The following is a 25,141-nucleotide window of genomic DNA, read 5'->3' as shown; positions in this document are numbered from 1 at the left end:
AGAAACTGTGACACTAAATGTTTTAAGTCACTAAGTTTGGGAGTAATTTGTTATTCAGTAATAGATAACTAATGCAAACACTATCTGGAATATGGATAGTGACGGTACAGGAAGCCAACCAACCAACCAACCACTTTCCTGGTATGAGCTCAGTAGCCCATGGTTTCCTTTCCTCTGTCAGGTCATTCAGAGGCAGAATAGTTATACTAAGGATAGAATTATCACATTAAAAGCAAGAGAAAGTGTGGAGGGCTGAGGAGAGAAGGACCAGCAATAGGAAAGTCCTGGCATAGGGGTGAAAGAAGGATTCTCCTCAAGATCCTCTCCCACGTGTCAGGAAAACTAATCTGATTTATGAGATGAAGTAATGAATGACACACTTATGTGAAATGTCCTTTCTGTCCTGTTCGAATTAAATGGGCTGCATGTAAGTGGGTTGCATCAGGGAGTTGCTCTGCACCATGAAGAGAAAACAAACCACTGAAAAACCAGTGACCATCACATTGCCGTGCACAAGCTCCAGAAGCAAGCCTCTAAGTGAGGTTGGTGGTATCTCCTCGTGCAGACACCCGCTACCTTCCATCCCCTCAGTGTTAGGACTGGGGTTTGAGAGGGCAAGTCCACAGATCTGAGACAATGCAGAAAAAACAGAATCTGATGGATTTTACAGCTCCTGGAGTGTTACTTCCGTGGTTGTGATGCTGTCTGCATAAACAGATTAGAATTAAAAAATGACTTTCCAGCTTTTGTTTTACCTTGGAAAGTTGAAGTTATGATATGAATATGTATGAGTTTGCCCTGTCAGCAGCCAAATTCTGTTCATTTTTTTTTTTAAATGTTAAGTCACATGTAAAGAAAAGATTACCTGGCTGTGACCCGAGAGTCTCAACCTTAAAAAGTCACAAATGCTGGTTCCTGGGCCTGCCCTTCATGATTCTGAGGAGCACACTTTAGAAAGTATGGTATTTCCTTGAGGCATTTAGTAAATGAAGATCTTGGTTTAAATCCAACTTACAAACTGAAACGCATGCATATAGGAAGCAGAAATGGATAATTAACCCATGGAGTCCAGTGCTCCTTTGGAGACAGTAGGTGCCACCTGGGGCTAGGGGGATGGGCAAAGCTGCTGGGTTAGGGAACTGATCTCATTCTGACCTTACTGAGGCTGCGTAGTGTGACGTTATAACCCTTTGTGCTACTCAGCAGGTGCCAGGGCAGGAGCAACTGCAGGCCATACTGATACCTACGCAGAACACTGCAGTAGAATATGCTTGATAAAGAATTAAGAAAAAACACATTAAGCTTAATGCATCAATAACACAGGCTGGATAGTTGCTCAGTTGCTGGCCATTTGCTCAAGGTGGGATCATGTACAACAACTCTAGGTTTAATTCCATATAAACAGAAAAGTCCAGTAGAGTTTTATAGCCACTTTGCTGCCACCTGCATGTGCTCTGCCTCCCTCCCTGCCAAGAGTAAACTTTGTGAATTCTGTCTCTATGAATTGGTGACCAGCGAGGTCTCTGTCAGGGCAGTGACAACAGCGGTCAAGCCAACCGCTGCCTTGTAGAAACGAGGGGCCAGGGTTGCCAGAATATTCACATTCTTCAAGGGATTCCAGAAACTTCCATATCATAGTCAGAGCTGCACTTTTAAAATGTTGGTTGCTTTCTTTTTGTCATTTTAGAAAATGCTGCAGAGGCCAACAGAAACAAAACCCAAGTCACAGTCACCAATTTGTCATCTCTAGTACCGCCTGTTTTCCCTCAACATAATAAACTGAGACAAATGGGAATAGAGGCTTAGTACGAGTTTGGACCCTCCTCCTCCTTTTTTTTTTTTTTTTTGAATAGATAAAAAGAGCTTTTTCTGAAAACATTCATCCATGAACCAGCAAAACTATTGACTGTGATTGCAAAATCAAATTATAGAAAAAACGAAACACACAGACACATAGGTTTAACACGAAAACTGAGTTGGCATGTTTAAAATAATTTTTTGCCTGTTATTTTTCAAAGTCTGCCCCAATTATTCCATTTATCTTGTGTGTGAGGATAGAATACACATAGCAATGTGCTGGGGCAAAATACAGAACTGAAGATAATGAGCTGAATTATACTGACCTCGGAAGACAACACATCTTAGAAAAAAACAGAACCAACACAGTAAACAATAAACAAGACACAGAGAGGTGCTGAGTGTATGTGTGAGACGAGCTAAAACCGGGGGTGCAACGTGCACTCCGCAGAGCGGGTCCTTACCTGAGGAGTCTTCAGAGGGCTCCCACCGGTACTGGGGGGTAGAGTACAGGTCGGCTTTGGCAGGGCCGTTCTCCACGGGCAGACTGGGGTGGATGGTGTGATAGTCTACTGGGTTGCCGTTCACAGTCACCAGCAGGCCCTGCCAGGGGAGGGCAGGGCAAAGGCACACCTGAGACAGCAGCTCCCGCCTCCAGGGTGGGCGTACTGCCGCCTTCCCTCATCTACCTGAGCACAACTCCACAGTGAAGAACAGAGCTGAACAGTCTCGTCCATTCTCCACTTTAGCAAAATGAATCGTGCATGCTCCTCTATTCAGATCTATTTTTCAGAATGGTCCTGGGAAAAATCGAATCTGATCTGGTTGTACTTCTGCTAAACACCATGCAAAGCACACTGTTCTCAGTACCAAGTGTGATCCCTGGAAAAGGCTGGCCAGGGCTTCCCAATCTGCTCTGAGCACCTCTCCAGCCTCTGGTCTTGTGGCTTCTCCTCCCAACCATCCCTCCAGCCCCTGGACCCTCAGACCTTTCCTAAGCCCCAGCCAGAGCCCTCCCTGCCCTGCCCAACACCCCATGGAGCTCAGAGGGCACTAATGCAGTCTCAGGTTAGCAGGCACCCCACTTTGACATCTTTGCTGATGCTGCCAGCTTGCAGTTCCTGTGTTGAAGCACTTTGTAACACTAAGTGCAATTTCTTGGGTTTTCCCCTGTCTCTTTGGCTTTAGGATATAAATATACTTGTGTGTGTGTGCATGTGTGTGTCCATGAACATGCAAGACTTCCCAAATTATGTAATTAATATATCTGCAGAGCAAAATGCTTTTAGAAACCCTCCAATGTGGCTTTTTACAAGTTTAAATACATTCTGTATGACTATAGTTGAGCTCATATTATATGAGTCAGTGTTACAACAGCAACAAACCAGATATAACTTCTACAAAAAAATTCAAAAACTTAGGAAAATTTTATGGATCATTAAAATATACCCAAAGGAGCTAATTCCATTTATATTGCTTTTACATCACTTACACGAGCATAAATGATAATTCTAAGAATATACTAACATCAGATGGTTTGTAGTCATCTTGGGTCATGGATAAAAGCTGCAAAAAGCAATGCAGGACAGCAATGTTAATATGTAAGCAGAAAGCACTGCAATGTTTATATATATATCTATAAAGTTTTACTATACACATACCCATTCCTTCAACTAGCTAGATGCTAGTATGTTAAAGTTGCCATGCAAAATATAAAGGGACAAATAATTGAACTGGATGTCATTATTTATTATAACTGTTTTCCAGCTTCTGATGTTAACTTTTAATCATGACAGCAAATAACCAGTCATAAACTACGTGACTACAAAAATGGATAATATTTTTCAACAATTTTGTTCGAATAGAATAAGCTGCTTCATTTAATACTCCCAAAACCCTTGAGACCTCTGCAGAATTCTGAAAATATTTACTGATTTATCAAGAAATAGAAGTTTCATACTAAAGAAAAATTGACTTGCAATGCAGCTTGAGATTATTTTAAGATTTACATATCGTCTACCACAAACTAATTACACGACTATGCCTTCAAACTATATTAGTTTAAGGCCAGGTGGTTTGGATGCCCCCCCCCCCCCTCAAATAATAAGTACTTGCTGTGCTCATGGTTCTCCAACTTTTTGGATCAGGACTCACTTATGATCATAAAAATCACTGAAAGTCCTAAAGAGTTTTTATTTTTATTTATTTTTTATTTATTTATGATAGTCACAGAGAGAGAGAGAGAGAGAGGCAGAGACACAGGCAGGGGGAGAAGCAGGCTCCATGCACCGGGAGCTGGATGTGGGATTCGATCCCGGGTCTCCAGGATCGCGCCCTGGGCCTAAGGCAGGCGCCAAACTGCTGCGCCACCCAGGGATCCCCTAAAGAGTTTTTAACGATGGGAGTTGTGTGTATCATTATCTAGTATACTAGAAATTAAAATTGAAGCCTTTAAAGATATTTATTAGTTCATTATTTTTTTCTTAAAATTGAACATGTTAACATAAATCATTTTATTCAAATAGCTATTTTAAAAAACAAATAGTGAAAAAATGGTATTATTTTATGCTTTTGCAATTTTTAAAATATGTGGCTTAAAAGAAAACAGCTGGATTCTCATATCTGCTGAGCATTTAATCTGTTGTGGGATGTTATTCTGGCTGAAATATATTAAGAAAATCTGGCTTCACCAAGCTTTGTAGTTGGAAAAGGGAAGAGCATTTCAATTGGCTACCCAGGTAATTGTAGACAGTTGCTGTTTTCTTTGTTTGTTTGATACTATACCAAAGTCAAGAGTGGGTAGTAACCTGAAGATCAGCGGCTACATGGAATCTGAAACTGTATCAATGAACTTTTCACACTGTTACACTAAAATCTACTGATGTGTCATGCGTTGGTGATTTGTGTCAATGAGTTTATAAAGTATCAAATATTGACACATTTCATTACACAATATTTAAATATTACACAATATTTATAAAGCACCTTTGTTACTATCCTACCACCACTGATCTCATCAGGAAGGTCCTGAGCACTGGGAAGTTTTTAAGCTCTGAATAGCAGATACAAGTTTTCTAATATTCTAATTTTCACTCAAAAGTTCAAATTTTACCATCGTCAACAAGTGCTATCAATTGTTTGCCTTGAAGTGGTGAGTTCACTCCCTTCACCTTGCTGTAATTCTTGGCCACCTATCCATCTCTGAGGAACTGTAATTTGTTCGCGAGTGGCTCTTTCAAATGACTGTGCCTGCAGTCGGCAACAGTGAGTTCCGCTCACGCTTCCTACAACAGCCAAGTGCTTTTCATCGAGATGTCATCACACTTTCACACACGGGACTTTGTGCAACGTCCCATGTTGCAACATGGGATATTAAAAAGATGTGAGCTCCGAAGTGGAGGTTTAAGAAAACTGACAACTATTTTTGGCTTATCAAGAATATTCTTTTTTTTAAAAGATTTTATTTATTTATTCCTGAGAGACACACACAGAGAGAGAGGCAGAGACACAGGCAGAGGGAGAAGCAGGCTCCATGCAGGGAGCCCGATGTGGGACTCCATCCCGGGACCCCAGGATCATGCCCTGAGCCAAAGGCAGATGCTCAGCCGCTGAGTCACCCAGGGATCCCATCATCAAGAATATTCTTAAGTGGAACTGGCCTTGCCACTTTGTTTTCTATGAGCTCATGGTGGCGAAAGGCAGGACTGCTGCCCTGGGGATTCATGCCACTGCCTGGGTTTGTCTTGTTCTTTGTATCAGAACACGTCAGCACAGTGGAAGAAAGGCACATATTTTAAATATTTTTATTTTTATTTTTTATTTATTTTTTTTAATTAACTTTTATTGGTGTTTAATTTACCAACATACAGAAAAACACCCAGTGCTCATCCCGTCAAGTGTCCACCTCAGTGCCCGTCACCCATTCCCCTCCAACACCCGCCCTCCTCCCCTTCCACCACCCCTAGTTCGTTTCCCAGAGTTAGGAGTCTTTATGTTCTGTCTCCCTTCCTGATATTTCCCAACATTTATTTTCCCTTCCTTTATATTCCCTTTCACTATTATTCATATTCCCCAAATGAATGAGAACATACACTGTTTGTCCTTCTCCGATTGACTTATTTCACTCAGCATAATACCCTCCAGTTCCATCCACGTTGAAGCAAATGGTGGGTATTTGTCGTTTCTAATTGCTGAGTAATATTCCATTGTATACATAAACCACATCTTCTTTATCCATTCATCTTTCGATGGACACCGAGGCTCCTTCCACAGTTTGGCTATTGTGGCCATTGCTGATAGAAACATCGGGGTGCAGGTGTCCCGACGTTTCATTGCATCTGAATCTTTGGGGTAAATCCCCAACAGTGCAATTGCTGGGTCGTAGGGCAGGTCTATTTTTAACTCTTTGAGGAACCTCCACACAGTTTTCCAGAGTGGCTGCACCAGTTCACATTCCCACCAACAGTGTAAGAGGGTTCCCTTTTCTCCGCATCCTCTCCAACATTTGTTGTTTCCTGCCTTGTTAATTTTCCCCATTCTCACTGGTGTGAGGTGGTATCTCATTGTGGTTTTGATTTGTATTTCCCTGATGGCAAGTGATGCAGAGCATTTTCTCATGTGCATGTTGGCCATGTCCATGTCTTCCTCTGTGAGATTTCTCTTCATGTCTTTTGCCCATTTCATGATTGGATTGTTTGTTTCTTTGGTGTTGAGTTTAATAAGTTCTTTATAGATTTTGGAAACTAGCCCTTTATCTGATATGTCATTTGCAAATATCTTCTCCCATTCTGTAGGTTGTCTTTTAGTTTTGTTGACTGTATCCTTTGCTGTGCAAAAGCTTCTTATCTTGATGAAGTCCCAATAGTTCATTTTTGCTTTTGTTTCTTTTGCCTTCGTGGATGTATCTTGAAAGAAGTTACTGTGGCCAAGTTCAAAAAGGGTGTTGCCTGTGTTCTCCTCTAGGATTTTGATGGAATCTTGTCTCACATTTAGATCTCTCATCCATTTTGAGTTTATCTTTGTGTATGGTGAAAGAGAGTGGTCCAGTTTCATTCTTCTGCATGTGGATGTCCAATTTTCCCAGCACCATTTATTGAAGAGACTGTCTTTCTTCCAATGGATAGTCTTTCCTCCTTTATCGAATATTAGATGGCCGTACATTTCAGGGTCCACTTCTGGGTTCTCTATTCTGTTCCATTGATCTATGTGTCTGTTTTTGTGCCAGTACCACACTGTCTTGATGACCACAGCTTTGTAATACAACCTGAAATCTGGCATTGTGATGCCCCCAGCTAAGGTTTTCTTTTTTAAAATTCCCCTGGCTATTCGGGGTCTTTTCTGATTCCACACAAATCTTAAAATAATTTGTTCTAACTCTCTGAAGAAAGTCCATGGTATTTTGATAGGGATTGCATTAAACATATAAATTGCCCTGGGTAACATTGACATTTTTACAATATTAATTCTGCCAATCCATGAGCATGGAATATTTTTCCATCTCTTTGTGTCTTCCTCAATTTCTTTCAGAAGTGTTCTATAGTTTTTAGGGTATAGATCCTTTACCTCTTTGGTTAGGTTTATTCCTAGGTATCTTATGCTTTTAGGTGCAATTGTAAATGGGATTGACTCCTTAATTTCTCTTTCTTCAGTCTCATTGTTAGTGTATAGAAATGCCATTGATTTCTGGGCATTGATTTTGTATCCTGCCACGCTACCAAATTGCTGTATGAGTTCTAGCAATCTGGGGGTGGAGGCTTTTGGGTTTTCTATGTAGAGTATCATGTCATCGGCGAAGAGGGAGAGTTTGACTTCTTCTTTGCCAATTTGAATGCCTTTAATGTCTTTTTGTTGTCTGATTGCTGAGGCAGGGACTTCCAGAACTATGTTGAACAGCAGTGGTGAGAGTGGACATCCCTGTCTTGTTCCTGATCTTAGGGGAAAGGCTCCCAGTGCTTCCCCATTGAGAATGATATTTGCTGTGGGCTTTTCGTAGATGGCTTTTAAGATGTCGAGGAAAGTTCCCTCTATCCCAACACTCTGAAGGGTTTTGATCAGGAATGGATGCTGTATTTTGTCAAATGCTTTCTCTGCATCTAATGAGAGTATCATATGGTTCTTGGTTTTTCTCTTGCTGATATGATGAATCACATTGATGGTTTTACGAGTGTTGAACCAGCCTTGTGTCCCAGGGATAAATCCTACTTGGTCATGGTGAATAATTTTCTTAATGTGTTGTTGGATCCTATTGGCTAGTATCTTGTTGAGAATTTTTGCATCCATGTTCATCAGGGATATTGGTCTGTAATTCTCCTTTTTGGTGGGGTCTTTGTCTGGTTTTGGAATTAAGGTGATGCTGGCCTCATAGAACGAATTTGGAAGTACTCCATCTCTTTCTATCTTTCCAAACAGCTTTAGTAGAATAGGTATGATTTCTTCTTTAAACGTTTGATAGAATTCCCCTGGGAAGCCATCTGGCCCTGGACTCTTGTGTCTTGGGAGGTTTTTGATGACTGCTTCAATTTCCTCCCTGGTTATTGGCCTGTTCAGGTTTTCTATTTCTTCCTGCTCCAGTTTTGGTAGTTTGTGGCTTTCCAGGAATGCGTCCATTTCTTCTAGATTTCCTAATTTATTGGCGTACAGCTGTTCATAGTATGTTTTTAAAATCGTTTGTATTTCCTTGGTGTTGGTAGTGATGTCCCCTTTCTCATTCATGATTTTATTAATTTGAGTCTTCTCTCTCTTCTTTTTAATAAGGTTGGCTAATGGTTTATCTATCTTATTAATTCTTTCAAAGAACCAACTCCTGGTTCTGTTGATCTGTTCCACAGTTCTTTTGGTCTCGATATCATTGAGTTCTGCTCGAATTTTAATTAACTCTCTTCTTCTGCTGGGGGTGGGGTCTATTTGTTGCTTTTTCTCTAGTTCCTTTATGTGTAAGGTGAGCTTTTGAATTTGAGATCTTTCCAGTTTTTGAATGTATGCTTGTATTGCGATGTATTTCCCCCTCAGGACTGCTTTTGCTGCATCCCAAAGATTTTGAACGGTTGTATCTTCATTTTCATTAGTTTCCATGAATCTTTTTAATTCTTCCTTAATTTCCTGGTTGACCTTTTCATCTTTTAGCAGGATGGTCCTTAACCTCCACGTGTTTGTGGTCCTTCCATATTTCTTGTTGTGATTAAGTTCTAATTTCAAGGCATTATGGTCTGAGAATATACAGGGGACTATCCCGATCTTTTGATATCGGTTCAGACCCGATTTGTGACCCAGTATGTGGTCTATTCTGGAGAAAGTTCCATGTGCACTTGAGAAGAATGTGAATTCAGTTGAGTTTGGATGTAAAGTTCTGTAGATATCTGTGAAATCCATCTGGTCCAGTGTATCATTTAAAGCTCTCGTTTCTTTGGAGATGTTGTGCTTAGAAGACCTATCCAGGGTAGAAAGAGCTAGATTGAAGTCACCAAGTATAAGTGTATTATTATCAAGGTATTTCTTGAGTTTGGTTATTAATTGGTTTAAATATTTGGCAGCTCCCACATTCGGGGCATATATATTGAGGAGTGTTAAGTCCTCTTGTTGGATAGATCCTTTGAGTATGAGATAGTGTCCCTCTTCATCTCTCACTATAGTCTTCGGGGTAAATTTTAATTTATCTGATATAAGGATGGCAACCCCTGCTTTCTTTTGAGGACCATTTGAATGGTAAATGGTTCTCCAACCTTTTATTTTCAGGTTGTAGGTGTCCTTCTGTCTAAAATGAGTCTCTTGTAGACAGCAAATAGATGGGTCCTGCTTTTTTATCCAGTCTGAAACCCTGCGCCTTTTGATGGGGTCATTAAGCCCGTTCACATTCAGAGTTACTATTGAGAGATATGAGTTTAGTGTCATCATGATATCTATTCAGTCCTTGTTTTTGTGGATTGTTCCACTGAACTTCTTCTTAAAGGGGAATTTTAAGAGTCCCCCTTAAAATTTCTTGCAGAGCTGGTTTGGAGGTTACATATTCTTTCAGTTCCTGCCTGTCTTGGAAGCTCTTTATCTCTCCTTCCATTTTGAATGAAAGCCTTGCTGGGTAAAGTATTCTTGGTTGCATGTTCTTTTCATTTAGGACCCTGAATATATCCTGCCAGCCCTTTCTGGCCTGCCAGGTCTCTGTGGAGAGGTCTGCTGTTACCCTAATATTCCTCCCCATAAAAGTCAGGGACTTTTTTTCTCTTGCTGCTTTAAGGATCTTCTCCTTATCTTTGGAATTTGCAAGCTCCACTATTAAATGTCGAGGTGTTGAACGGTTTTTGTTGATTTTAGGGGGGGATCTCTCTATTTCCTGGATCTGAATGCCTGTTTCCCTTCCCAGATTCGGAAAGTTTTCAGCTAGGATTTGTTCAAATACATATTCTGGCCCTCTGTCCCTTTCCGCGCCCTCGGGAACCCCAATTAAACGTAGGTTTTTCTTCCTCAGGCTATCATTTATTTCCCTTAATCTATCCTCATGGTCTTTTAATTGCCTGTCTCTTTTTTCCTCAGTTTCCCTCTTTGCCATCAACTTGTCTTCTATGTCACTCACTCGTTCTTCCACCTCGTCAAGCCTCGTCGTTAGGACTTCTAGCTTGGATTGCATCTCATTTAATTGATTTTTAATTTCTGCCTGATTAGATCTAAATTCTGCAGTCATGAAGTGTCTTGAGTCCTTTATGGTTTTTTCTAGAGCCACCAGTAGCTGTAAAATAGTGCTTCTGAATTGGCTTTCTGACATTGAATTGTAATCCATATTTTGTAACTCTGTGGGAGAGTGGGCTGTTTCTGATTCTTTTTTTTGAGGGGTTTTCCTTCTAGTCATTTTACTCAGTGCAGAGTGGCCAAAAACAAGTTGTATTGGGAAAAGGAGAAAAAGAGAGAGAAGGAAAGAAAAGAGAAAAAGAAAAAAGAGAAAGAAGAAAAAAATAGGGGAAAAAGAGAAGAAAAAGAAAGAAAGGAGAAAAAAGAAAAAAAGGGGGGGTGGGGGAAGCAATCAGAAATCAAGAAGAAAGAGAGAAAAAAAAAGCACAAAACAAAAAAATAAATAAATAAACAAACAAACAAACAAACAAAAAAACCAAGGGGGAGTATCTTCCGATTCTGTGTAGTTTAAGTCCCTTGATTTCCCTTGGAACTGGTCCGTCTCGCTGGTCTTCTGGGGGAGGGGCCTGCTGTGCTGATTCTCAGGTGTTAGCACTTGGGGGAGCTGCTCTGCCCCTGCCTGGTGCAGGGCTCAGTGGGGGTGTTTACCCCGTGAGGCCCTGGGAGGAAGCCACAGTGGCGGGGGCAGCTCTGGGACCCTGGAGTCAGCCCCCGCAGTAGCTCCGGGGCTCTCCTTCTGCAGGGCCTGGGGGCTCCGGGGCGGGGCCGCTGATCTGCTCAGTTCCAGGCAGGAGCGTCCTTGCTGTCCTGGGCCCTCCCGGCCTCTGCCTGTCCCGGGGGAGGCCGGATCCTGGGCTGTGTCCCGGCGCCCTGTGCTCCGGTGCCTGCGCTGTTGGATTCGCGCTCCCGGCGGTGCAGCCCCCTCCGCGGAGCCGCCGCGCGAGCCGCCGCCGCTGAGCTGTTCCCGGAGCCGCGCAGCCCCCTCCGCGGAGCCGCCGCCCGAGCCTCTCCGAGCTGTTCCCGGAGCCGCGCAGCCCCCTCCGCGCGCGGAGCTTCTTCCTCCGCCCGAGCCGCCGCCGCTGAGCTGTTCCCGGAGCCGCGCAGCCCCCTCCGCGGAGCCGCCGCCCGAGCCCCTCCGAGCTGCTCCGGGTCCCGCCGAGCGCTGCAGCCCTTAGGGAGCTCGGCGCACTCTCCGGGGCGCAGTTCCTCTGTTACTGTCCCAGGGAGCCCGAGGGCGTCCCCGCCTTTCTGGGGATCCTGCTCCAATTCCCGGGGAGCCCCTTTCCGCGGGGAAGGTCGGTGCAGCTCCTGCTCCTCCGGGACGGGGCTCTCCTGTCCTGGGGACACTCGCCCCGGCCTCAGCCCGGCTCCTCGCGGGGCCCCTCCCCCTTGGAGGCCTTTTGTGTCTTTATTTCTTTTTCCCCGTCTTCCTACCTTGATAGAAGGGTGAACTCTTCTCACTGGAGCGTTCCAGCTGGTCTCTCTTTACATCTCAGGCCGAATTCGTAGGTTTTCAGGATGATTGGATGGTTTTCTAGGTAATTTGCTGAGGACAGGTGACCTGGAGACCCTGCTCCTCCGCCATCTTGCCCCTCCCCCCTATTTTAAATATTTTTAGAAAAGAGTTTGAGCTTGTGGGTCTCTGTGAGGGTCTCAGGGATCCCCAGAGGTCCACACACCTCAATCTGAAAAGTTCCCGAGCTATGGATATAGCTATCCCTTATGGATATCTGTCATTTAGTAAAAGGAGCAGGATAATCTGACAAATGACATGAAGAGAGGGAAAGGTCACTGGAAATCTTCAGATATTTCAGGGGCCATAAGACCATCTACTGCCAGGCGCCTGGGAGACTCACTGGTTGAGCATCTGCCTTTGGCTCAGGGTGTGATCCCAGGGTCCCAAGATCGAGTCCCACATTAGGCTTCCTGCAGGGAGCCTGCTTCTCCCTCTGCCTGTGTCTCTGCCTCTCTCTGCATCTCTCATGAATAAATATATAAAATCTTAAAAAAAAAAAAAGACCATCCACTGCCTAAGGCAGTCATCCACTGTTTTGCCCTCCCTCAGTACATGACCATGCTTAGAATAAGGCCGTGTGCCTTAGAGAAACTCACCAGCCACCAAATCAGAGAATCTACTCCTCAACTCTCTAACATGCTGGGAAGCAAATGCTTGGAATTTGTCATTAAAACACTGCAAATGGGCATTTTTAACAAGTCAATGTAGCACTGAGTTGAATTTAAAATGGTCAATAAATGATCCAAGGGTTATAGGAATTACCCTTTGTGACTCATTTTTCCTCATCAATCCCTACTGTTGCCTCAAAATAATACAAGATATTTAATCATATTCTTATAGACTGCTTTGTTTTTCTCTCAGTGGTTACTGAGTTGTTACTGTGGCTGGCTACCAATAAAGTGAAATTATTTTCTGCAATGTGTTTCAACACTGAGAGTTTCCCTGCCCGATGCTAACCAATTGCTTTGTTATTTTTTGTTTGTTCTAAACACAAATTTGTTTTCTAAAATTAAGAACAAACTTTCTTTTGAGGATTAAGATATTTCAATAGAAAGCACTGAAATATGAAATGGTGTTCTCACAGGGTATAGTGGAACCTTGTATCTCCTTCAGAAGCACTGGGTTCTCCTCTCTGAATAGAGCCCTCTGCTTCCAATATCGAAATCAATCTATATCTATAATCTGAGCTTGCATATGACACATGATTTATATTCAGCAATGTAACACAAAAGAAGGACAATAAATTAGGAAACAGAAATTGCTTTCTTGTAGCTTACTTTTCTCTCGTCAGTTGGATAATGGGTGGCATACCACAGGCTCCTCCTCCTCTCGGCTGTTATTTGGATGGGGCTACAAGCCAGGGCTCTGTCCTCTTCCTTGGTCCTGTCGTCCTGCACCTGAGACACAGAATAACCCACAGGACCAGCTCTTCTTCCAAGAGCAGTTTCCTCAGTGGCCTGGGTGACCCAGAGAAAGTTTTTCACCTGTGCCTTGATAAAGATCAATTTTTTTAAAATTAATGTATATGATATATGGAATTTTAGTAAAACACTTTAAGAAGGACACCAATGCTACCCTGTAAAGGCTCAGCATGTTAGTATTACATCCTGATTCCCTCCTAAGCCCCATAAATTACAGAGATATGCTCTCATGTGAAATGTCCACAGCGTCTCACTGCATATTCCAAACTAATGCAAATGTTTCTTAAAGGAAGAACTTTCAAAAAAGTACTCAGTGGACTATGTAACCCAGCCTCCAGCAATCTTTAATTAAAAAGAAATTAAGTGGGACCCCGGGTGGCCCAGGGGTTTAGCGCTGCCTTCAGCCCAGGGTGTGATCCTAGAGACCCGGGATCGAGTCCCATGTCGGGCTCCCTGCATGGAGCCTGCTTCTCCCTCTGCCTGTGTCTCTGCCTCTCTCTCTCTCTCTCTCTCTCTCTCTCTCTCTCTCTCTGTGTGTGTGTGTGTGTGTGTGTCTCATGAATAAATAAATAAAATCTTTTAAAAAACAAAAGAAATTAAGTAAAGGTGGTATCATCTGGAGCTTACACACAATAGTAGGAAAGAACATATCCAACGCACAAAACCATCACCTTGCCTTGTGGGATGCTGGCCTAAATCAGACCATTGGTCTAGAAGAGCTATAAAGAGAGAGAGAGTAGTATAAGGGGCAGGATGCCCTGGGGTGCTTTTGTGTGGTTTCCTAACAAAGGCGCTCCAGCAAAAAGGGCATTAACACACTGCTGAGACTGGCGTACAGGAAGGGAACTTAGACAAAGTGCTCACTTTCTGGGCTCCAGTGTGCCAGGGTGGAGCACCCACGGGAGTACCCAAAGGCCCAGGTCGGAGTTCACGCTTGCCAGGTGGGACCCATATATTCTTTAACGCTCGACACCGGCTTCCCTCTCTCTCCTTCTCAAACATGCATTGTAGACTTTCACCTCAGAACTCACATTTGTTGGCTGGCATTTTTGTGAAATGTGCCAGGTCATCTGGAACTATGATATAATCAGCCACCTGTCTTCCATCATTGCCTCAATGAAAAAGTGCTGTGTCCCAGCCCATTTAAAATATTGGCCACCTGAAAGGTTGACGCTGGTATGAATCAGGCCCTGTTCTCCACACTCCCCTCCAGACACTGCCATCTCTAATATTGCTATTAACTCTACTTTCCTTTGTCCCCAGATGGTCCGAGGCTGAGGAAGCCGAATGTCTAATGGCCTGAGGGGCTACATCACAGCCTTCACCCATATGGAAGCATGACAACAGGGCTACAACAGCTCCTGCCACTCTGTGGGCCTGCCTGGGATACGCAGGGAGAGTGAAGAATACCTGGACCTCTTATTAGCTTGGATGCCTTACGATCATTTCCATCCCTTGTAAGACATTGTTCAGAAGCCATTCCCATCATCTATTTTAATTTCTTTGGTATACACTTTTATTTGCACATATGTGCACATCCTTTACCTTCTGTGTGTTTATGGAGGAAGTGAACACAGTTCACTTTAAAGCATTTTGCTGGCACACACAGATTTGGGGAGAGAGTTGGAGAAAAATGTAACACAGAAATATTGGGGTTCCTTATGATCCCATAAGCATTTTTTTACATGCAGCTGCCATCAGCTGCATGCTGAACCCAAAGAAAGATGCTATACGAGAACCCTATGAACAAAACTGCCTCTGTGGCCCTCATCACCCGGGCCTGTCTGCCCAGTGGGAAGGAGGTGTCACACAGGAAGGAGGACAGGACAGAGGCCCATTTCTGCAGGGGGGAGGGACGGAGGGACCTAGTTCCCTCACACTATATGACTTGGACCCCATTTACTTCTCCTGAACTGCTTTTTCTCTTGTAGAATGTCCACTTCCTCTGAGTGGGGATCTCGCCTATGGGTGATGCTCTACCCCTGCCTCGAGCTTAGCGTCTGAGATAGTTGGCTTTCAATAAATATTTGCTGTCTGCCTGTCAGACTGAATGAATGAGCGTGTGGGTAACAGTCTTGTGGATGTAAATACAGAATAGGCCCTAACCTAGAAGTGACAGGACAGGAGGCGTGGCTTCATGCAGGCATGCTCACTGGAATGGCTTCTGATATATGGACACTACCCTGACAGGTGGTGGACAGGAGATGTGACAACCCTTGTCTACACTATTTTCCTCCCTTGGGTGCCAATAGCTACCTTACAACTGAGCTTCTTACAGTCAATTAGGGGAAGAAATGAAAACGGCTGAAGTTTTCTTTCACTAAAAGGGAAGGGAGGCTTCCCAGGGCTCTGTGGCCCTGCCCTCAAAAGTGCTATGTACCTTGTTAATACTCACAGGAATAACCCAGTCCTCTGTCATGCCTAAAGGAAACCCCCTAGTCCACACGCCTCACAGGAGGGTCCTCAGGGGGTTACAGGCACCCCTGAGAAATGGGGTATCCCTATCACATTCTCAGATGTTAAAGGTCTGAGAAGTTCTGAAAATTCCAGTCACCGTGAAAACAGGCTGTGTAGTCACCGAAGCCCTGGCTTTGTTGTCAAACGTGAATTTTTTTTTATTTTTATAAATTTATTTTTTATTGGTGTTCAATTTGCCAACATATAGAATAACACCCAGTGCTCATCCCGTCAAGTGCCCTCCTCAGTGCCCGTCACCCAGTCACCCCAACCCCCTGCCCACCTCCCTTTCCACCACCCCTAGTTCATTTCCCAGAGTTAGGAGTGTCTCATGTTCTGTCTCCCTTTCTGATATTTCCCACTCATTTTTCTCCTTTCTCCTTTATTCCCTTTCACTATTTTTATATTCCCCAAATGAATGAGACCATATAATGTTTGTCCTTCTCCAATTGACTTATTTCACTCAGCATAATACCCTCCAGGTCCATCCACGTCGAAGCAAATGGTGGGTATTTGTCATTTCTAATGGCTGAGTAATATTCCATGTATACATAGACCACAGCTTCTTTATCCATTCATCTTTCGATGGACACCGAGGCTCCACACCTGCACCCCGATGTTTATAGCAGCAATGTCCACAATAGCCAAACTGTCAAACATGAATTTGAAGCTGATTTCTACTGCTTAGACCAATTTACTTCTCTAAGCTCATTTTACTCAACTCTAGGATGGGTATGATACCCATTCTTCAGAATCATGTAGTGCATTCAGTGAAACAAATTATGTCAACAGCCTAGCATATGGCCCGGCCCTTAGCAAGTGCTCAATGAAAATGAAAGTGTCTTCCCTTCTCCTCACCAGTGGCCATTCTTGGCAGTGTGTGGAAATATAGCCAAGGGAAGCTGGGCTTTGTTCTGATAGCATTTATATTCACGTTGTGCTCGATACTAGAACCAGAACACTATAGTCGTTTTGGAATATAGCACTGATTAGTCAGCAGTTAATAGGAATGGGCCATTTCACCTGGAGTCTCCAGGTTATTTTTCAGATAGATCACCAAAACCTTTTGATTCTTACAAGGGGTTCCTGTAGCCAGATGCGGATCAGCGTTGCCAGCGTGTAGTACATCACCAGCAGGACGATGGGGTTGGCATGGTGATACCATGACAGGTCTGGGTTTGCTATGATCTTCCAGGTGCTGGAACAGTCCGTGTGAATTACTGATTTGATACCAAACAACCTATTTCAAAACAAAGGAAAACATTAGGAAGGTGCCATAAATCATATGTCCCTAACAGAGTAAAAACATCTTGTTTTTAATACACTGATGAGCTAGCCCTAGGCTAACTCATCCTATTCTAGATATTTCATTATTCTTCTGTATATACAACTACATCTTTAAATAACATATATATGTATACATATAATATACATACAACATAAGCTATATATCCTTAAATCATGTATATGTATAGTTAATGTGTATGCCTATTTGTAAAATTGATGCCAACAGTAGTCAGCTGATCTTTACACTGCTTCAAAATCCATCTAATGCTATTTAATACAATGTAATACTAATACCATTAATCTAATCTAATACTAATTCCTTGCACACCTATTAGAAATTTACATTTTAATGGCCAATCAGCCCTATTAAATCCCTGCATTACTGAAATGTCAAGTATGTGATATCATGTGGCTATGTTCAACTATATGAGCACCTATTTTGTTTTTGGCAGGATTTAGCATTAGCTATTCAGCTAATGTTGATGTTATTGGGCAAATATTGAAATTGGACACAGTTCTATGATTCAGCCATAAAAGCCAGATATTATATACTAGGGTTTCTGTAAGATATATTTCTGTCAAATTTCATTTATGGGCAATTTGATAGTTTTAAAGATTTATAATTAATTATTTATTTTCAAATATGACTTTATGAGGCTTGTTAACTTTTGAAATGACTTTTTATGTTATTTCTACTATATAATCAGAGGGTATCTGACTTTATAGTGGGAAGCTGTATATACATGATTCATTTAGAAATTCATTTTATATAAGTTTCTTCTAAGAAAGGATTTTACTAAGTGAATAAAACTTTTACACTAAGTGAGTCTCATATTTTTTCTATTATGTGAATCTCTTATATGTGAACTTTCTTTAAGTATTATGCTATATTCTTTGTTCAGTTATAAGATCTTCAAGTACTACATGTCCCTCACTTATACAGCCTCTGAGGGCTATTACTGTTTTCTATTACAAGGCAAGTGCCATATTGGTGAATTACTCAACACAGGCTTTATTTTTTTTTAATTTTTTATTTATTTATGATAGTCACAGAGAGAGAGAGAGAGAGAGAGAGGCAGAGACACAGGCGGAGGGAGAAGCAGGCTCCATGCACCGGGAGCCCGATGTGGGATTCGATCCCGGGTCTCCAGGATCGCGCCCCGGGCCAAAGGCAGGCGCCAAACCGCTGCGCCACCCAGGGATCCCTCAACACAGGCTTTAAAGTAAGCTAAACAGAAACTAAATTTTCTTCAATTTTCTAAAAAAAAATCCCATAAGTTCTATTAGAACTTGCTCTTATTACAGGTTTTTTTCTTCTAGGTCTAGCCAGATTTTTTGCAGTTAGCATTTAGAAAGAAAAATTTCCTGCTAAAAAAATTTTTATTATGTCCCTTTTAGAATGGTGGAATGTTCTGAAAGTGGTTTTGCAGTCTTAGAGCAAAATGTCAATTTCCTGTAACCAGTGTGCAGAACTGAAAGCTTTTAAATATAGAATCAAATTTTAGCTGGAAGTCACAATTGATGAGGCAGTAGTCTTCAGCCCGCAAGTCTTTCCTCTTCTTGTCCCACACCTCGTGCATGCACTAGCAATGACTTCATCAATCATCAGTTTACAAATATCCATGTTGCCCCATCAGAAAGTCAATAGTAATTACTGTAGCCATCTGTAAACTGAACCACGTGCCTCCTAAAAGTCCACATGGATACTCCACAACTTACTGTTGACATCATGGCTTATTCCAAACTGATTCTGCACATTTCTGTAGGAATACTGAAGATTGGTTTCATGTTTTGTACTATGAGTTTGGACTAACAGACATGGGTAAGAAGCTATAGAATGATGGATTGTTGTACCCTATAAGGAACTTCTAACAGAACTGTGCAAATACTGTAAGACGTAAGAGTTTTTTTTTCTTTCTTTCTTTTTTTTAATAGTAGGGATACTATAAAAAAAAATTCTTACATAGGATGGGAAGTTCACACTTAAAGTCTGGCATCCTTGGGGCACCTGGGTGGCTCAGTGGTTGAGCATCTGCGTTTGGTTCAGGGCATGATCCTGGGGTCCTGGGATCGAGTCCTGCATCAGGCTCCCCACAGAGAATCTCCTCTCACTGCCTGTGTCTCTGCCTGTCTCTGTGTCTCTCATAAATATATAAATAAAATATTTTTAAAAAGTTTTGCATATTTTCTGGCACTAAAATTCTAGGATGCTATGCAACATCCAACTATTTAACTTGCTTAGCTTTTTCTTGTGAACTTCCCATAATCCAAAATTGCTTCTTAATACTGACAATACAAAGAAAGGTGACATTATTGGGCCTGGCCTCCAGGAACTTATTCTCCATCTAACCACAGTGATGGGACATGTTCGGTTGAGGAGAGCAAGATGTTACAGAACCCTTTCTGTCTGGGGGTGTTTCTGTCTGGGAAGGGTAGTCAGGAAGAAGAATGTGGCATGTCAAGAGAGTCAAAGAAGGGTGGATGAGTAAATGAGGAAAAAGAGAAGTCCTGGGAAATGTTGCCAGGTTGGGGGGTTGGGCTGGGAAGAGTAACTGGGCACAGTGAAGACAACCTTTTATTTTGATTACTGGTGCATCATTGGATATTTATAAGCTTCCTTCTATCTTGATGATTCCCACAAAACTGCTAGTGTCTTTACAGTGGTCCTACTTCACATTGATTGAACAAAAATACCTATATTGTTTAAGTTTATTGGCCATTAAAGTACTCAAAAATGACTATTTTCTATATCTCCATAGAAATGTCTCTGCCTAAGAAGTATATGGTGACACAGCTATGGGGTAACGCATTCTGGTTTGTTGCTTATTTAGAAGCAGAAAGATAAAGCTCCTCTCTTCTATGCATTTGGAATATCCTTGGACCCCAGGCTAGTTCTATCGATAACAGACAGGGGTGCATTTAGTAGGTGGCTCATGGTCTCTGAAAATCCAGTTCCTTATAAAACCTAGCAGAATTGGGGGTGGAGAGTGGATGTAAGTATATGAACAAAGAAAGGGCATTTTCTAGGAAATCTTATGCAAAGTGCTTAAGATCTCACAAACTCTTCTATTTTTCAGAGGATGGCTGGAGACAGCTCCCCGTGATGGTCAGTTTCCAGTAGAAACATATCAGATCCTTAGACTCATCTCCTATTTAGTATCTGGCCTGTCTTGCTCTGCTATTTCATTCCCAATATTCCCGTCCCCAGAACAGGTACTCAGCATCTCTTCTTGGACAATTATAACACAAAGGGTAGTCTCTAGTTCTTCTCCTCTCTACAGTGTGCCCTTTGCTAGAGTCACCTTTGGAAAACTCAGTTCAGTACGCCACCCCCTCTTCCTATTTCCTATTCATTCATGATCTGGAGAATAACCCCAAGTCCTGCAAAGTACCCCTGGGCCTTGAGCAGCCAGATCTCCTCTCCTTTGTCCCAGACACTACAAACTCAAACTGGGCTATCTAGGTTTTTTTTTTTTTTTTTTTAATTTTTTTATTTATTTATGATAGTCATACAGAGAGAAAGAGAGAGAGGTAGAGACACAGGCAGAGGGAGAAGCAGGCTCCATGCACCGGGAGCCTGATGTGGGATTCGATCCCGGGTCTCCAGGATCGCGCCCTGGGCCAAAGGCAGGCGCCAAACCACTGCGCCACCCAGGGATCCCGGCTATCTAGGTTTTACCATAAAATCTCCAGCCCTTTGGTCTTGCTACTTCTTGTTTTACCAGGGTTATTTCCAGGTCGTTGTGACTTTTCGGGGGTTGTCAAATCAACAATTAGGGTATGTGTGCTAGGTAAGCTTTGTCCAATCCTTGGCAATTCAAATTCAAGGCAACAGGCCAGGGAGGGCTCTTGGACTCTCAAATATCTATCTCTCAGGACAACTCCAGCCCCAGCTCCAACTGCATCCCATAATCTGTACATACCAATGTATTCCTTCCTGGTATACTCAACCACCCCAAATTACTGCAGGGGTCCCTAGGATACCAGAGCCCAGGAATAAATAATTATATTACCATCATAGTCCATCATCTGTACCTTCATGCTAATTTATGACAGTTGTTGTTGCTGAAAGCATTAAGTTTTCATTCTTTTGGTCCAGATGGTCTCTATAGAACTGACACTCTAAAACCAATTTCCAGCACTCTTCATTTAGGCTTCATTTTCCTGTTCCTTTCTGTTTTTGTGGGACATCCTGGACATCATCAAGGCCCAAATCTTAGGAGCTAGGAATCTCACTTTTGGGAAATGATTTCTAACAGGAATAAATTTATCCTTCCAGTGCATCCATAATAACGGGTTTTGTAGTCATAGTTTATAATTGGATTATTGTGAGTTTATGTGCTTATCTCTCTGCCCAGCTTGATTCTGATCAGTTTGAAAAAGGCTACGTGTTTTGTCATTTTGCTTTGATGAAAGTGCCTAGGGTCTAGAAAATTTTAAGTGTAAGCTTATTGAATTGAATTAAAAGCACTAAGTAATACCATGAAGTCATAGCAGGTGACCATGGTTATAGGAGGTGTAGAAACTAAGGGATAGCAAAATTCCTACTTTTGAAGAAGAAAAAGAGAAAGAAGGGATGGGAAGGAATTATAGTTCACAAGAGAACTCCAGAACATCTGTGGCCCAGACCATGCCATCCATAATTTTAGTGCCCTTGGTCTAGGAAACTAGAACACAGAATATAAGCATAACAAAGGCATTGCAAGAACACCTTATTTAAATTATATCTTAAATCATATGTACAGATCATTATTTTTGTTCTCTACAGGCTATGAATAAAAATCTTGAACTTTAACTTTTGGATGGACCAATAAATAAATGTATTTAGTCAAGAATTAATCTTTTTCAACTCAAGAGGTTTATAATTTAAAAAAGCAATAAGAGATTCAAATATCCAATAAAAGCAAAATATGGGGGAGCTTGGATCATTCCTTCAAAACCCCAAGGCTGCACTTTACTCAGATTATTATGGATAAAAATGCATTCTACATCTTTTGATAGAAGAGGGCATCACAGCTACCAGAAGTGTCTCTGCTCACAGAAGACACTGTTACTCTTCTTTGGAAGAACTCTTCCCCTGCAGGCCCAAGTATACAGCTGACTCTCCCAGCTCCGTCAGGGCTCTGTGGGCTCATTGTAGATGCCTCTCCACCTGCCAGGGAGCACTTGCTTTGCACTTTTTTTCTCTTCCTCCAAAGTACTCATAATATCTGACAACATATGGTGAAAATGAATTGGCAGTGTATTTGTTTCAATTTGCACATGTTGGCAGATTTATAAAACCTCCACCTGTTTTAGGTTCACTCCAGACCACATCTGCTTGGTCACTAGTAATACAGAAACTTAGCCACTTGCAAAAAACTATGTAATACTGAAAATAACACCTCATTTAAAAAACTTATTATGGTAAAATATATATAACATTAAATTCATCATCTTAAATTTTTAAGTGTGCAGTGTAGTGGAATTAACTATACTCACAGTGCTCTGCAACCAATCTCCAGAACTATTTCATCACGCAAAACTGAAACTCTGCACCCATTAAACTATAACTCCCTATTCCCCCCTTCCCTCAGCTCATCGTACCCACCATACGAATTTCTGCCTCTATGAATCTGACTGCCTAGGTCGCTCATACAAATGGAATCATGCAGTATTTGTCCTTTTGTGTCTGGCTTATTTCACTGAGCCTTATGTCCTCAAGGTTCATCAAAGTTGTGGCCTGGGTCAGAATTTCCTTTCTTTTTAAGTTTGAATAATATCCCATTGTATGTATGGACCACATTTTGTTTATCCATTTCTTTACAGGTGAACACTTTCACCTTTAAATAATTGTAAATAATGCTCTTGTGACGACAAGTGTACACATATCTCTTCAAGGACTTGCTTTCAAATATTTTGGATATATGCTCAGAAGTAGGATTTTTGGATCATTTGGAAGTACTATTCATAATTTTGTGAGGAATATCCACCCTGTTTTACATCATAGTTGCACCATTTTACATCTCTGCCAGCAGGGCAGAAGGGCTCCAATTCCCCCACATCATTGCCAACACCTGTCATGTTCTAGTATTTGATAGTAGTTATCCTAGTGGGTGTGAGGTCGGACATCACACTTTTCATTTAGCCTTTTCTTCTTCAGATCTCAGATCTCTTTATGCTCCAAGCCTCTCTTGATACAGGGAGACATATCCTTCAGTTAAGTATTTGCTAACTAGAATGCATGAGAATGCAGTTAGGTTGACAGAAGTCTGGGCAGGTTTTAAATCCTCTTATGAAACCAGGGACTATATCCTTTCCAGTGAAAGTAGAATGATTATTTTGGGGGTAATAATTGTCTAGAGAAACTATTTTTTAATAATCTTCTCATTTTAACCTTAGATTTTTAAATTGAAATAATGAGGGACTAAATGGAGGGAAGAAATAGAAAAGGAAGGAGGGCAGGAGGGGCAGATATTTCTCAGGGAGTTTGAGTGCAGTGTGGGCTGTAGGTCAGGAACCAAACATAGAAGGGAGAAGGCCTGCTGGAACCTGGCATAGCTCCCTCAAGATGAAGATTTTCATGCTGTCAGGGTGCTTGCTTAGCCATTTCCATTCTGAGACCATTTTTCTCTGGAAAGGGGTTTGGTGGCAGACATCAAGGGGGCCAGTGCTCCCTTTGGGGAATTTCCATGCTGGGTATTCTGGAGGTTCATGAAACACAAGAAGCCAAATTAATCAGTGATCATTATCACAGATGGATTATATACACTCAGCTGGCTCAGGTGAGTACCCAGAATGAATAGCAAATAGCCTTCAAAGAGGAAAAGATAAGCCTCCTTGCTGTAAACAAGTCATGGTTCAGAGGGAAGCACAGAGCCTTTGGGATGAACTGTGTTGGGAGGTATAAAGCTAGCCATAACTTCGGGTGCCCAGAAAAGGTCCTTGGGGGCCTGACCTTTTAGGCAAACATGGGTTTCCCGAAGAAGCTTGTGGAAGTAACTCAGAGCAATATCACTAACCACTTAAAAATAATCAACTTTTCTTTTTTTCTTTTTTTCTTCCATCTCTGCCCTCTCTTTTCCTACCCTAATGACCATAAGGCTAAGGGTAACAAAATGTGTGTGTGTTTAAGGTTTCATTTACTTATTTGAGACAGAGTGAGAGAGAGAGAATGAGCAGGGGGAGGGCAGATGGAGAGAGATAAGCAGACTCCCTGCTGATCCGGGAGCCCAATCTGGGGCTCGATCCCAGAATCCTAGGATCATGACCTGAGCCAAAGGCAGATGTTTAACCCATCGAGCCACCCAGGTGCGCCAGGTGAGTTTCTTTTTAAAGGTTAAAAAAAGTGATGAAGATTCAGATGGTGCATATTCTATCACTACCAGGCTGTAGTTATTATCAGATCCTGCTGGTTGCTGCACAGGAATTGATTGGGACAACATCCTGCCTGGCAGACCAGTAAGTCTCTTGCTGGTAGCCCTTGGTTCTTCTTATTGGGAGGATCTTCTTTGTCTCTTACCTCTCTTAAGAGATCCATTGATCTCTGCAAATGTGAATCTCATCCACTCCCCAGGCCCAACTCAACTGTTGTGTGTGGTTGACATTTTGGTGTACTTAAAGTCTATAGTCCTCATTTAAGCACAAATCACTGTGTTATATCATTAGTCTTCTGTTATATGTCTGTGTCCTGTGTCTTCAAATAGTTTGTAAACTCCTTAAGGGCCAACATCATGTAGTTCTTGGCACCTTCTATAGCACCTACAATAGTTTTCCAAATAGCCTATAGTCAGAATTATTACAAGCATGGCTGTAGGAGTAGTTTTACTAAAATATTTTTAAGACCAATTCAAGATATCAATTACAGATTTTAGATTTCAATCATGTAATCAATGCAAAAACAATGCTGCAAACACAAGCATTGCAAGTGCAATTTTCAAGGACTCAGGTATGAAGGTTTTGAAATTGCCGATTTCTTTGATCACGCTGACACTGACTGCCTTATCAATATTTGATACCTCACTCAATAGCCCAAAGATGAATGGTTCCAGGGTGGTTGAGTCAGTGA

The 25,141-nt window shown here is 42.0% G+C and overlaps 1 protein-coding gene across 4 annotated transcripts in view; it reads right to left on the bottom strand.

Moving 5' to 3' along the window:
* The window catches only part of PIEZO2 (piezo type mechanosensitive ion channel component 2), a 450,920-nt gene that overhangs the window by 109,990 nt on the left and 315,789 nt on the right, over window positions 1-25,141 (bottom strand). For 2 of the 4 annotated variants that reach the window (XM_041744387.1, XM_041744472.1), the window contains exons 8-11: window positions 16,885-17,047; window positions 13,207-13,419; window positions 3,325-3,363; window positions 2,262-2,400 (exon numbers count right to left, since the gene is read on the bottom strand). In XM_041744387.1, the coding sequence (XP_041600321.1) occupies window positions 2,262-2,400; window positions 3,325-3,363; window positions 13,207-13,419; window positions 16,885-17,047 (554 nt within the window). The remainder of the gene's footprint in view (window positions 1-2,261; window positions 2,401-3,324; window positions 3,364-13,206; window positions 13,420-16,884; window positions 17,048-25,141) is intronic. The other 2 variants (XM_041744552.1, XM_041744630.1) reach the window with 1 other exon arrangement.

The sequence above is a fragment of the Vulpes lagopus genome, chromosome 1, assembly GCF_018345385.1.
Source record: "Vulpes lagopus strain Blue_001 chromosome 1, ASM1834538v1, whole genome shotgun sequence".
NCBI classification, from domain to species: domain Eukaryota; kingdom Metazoa; phylum Chordata; class Mammalia; order Carnivora; family Canidae; genus Vulpes; species Vulpes lagopus.
This window is presented reverse-complemented; position numbering and strand designations above follow the sequence as displayed.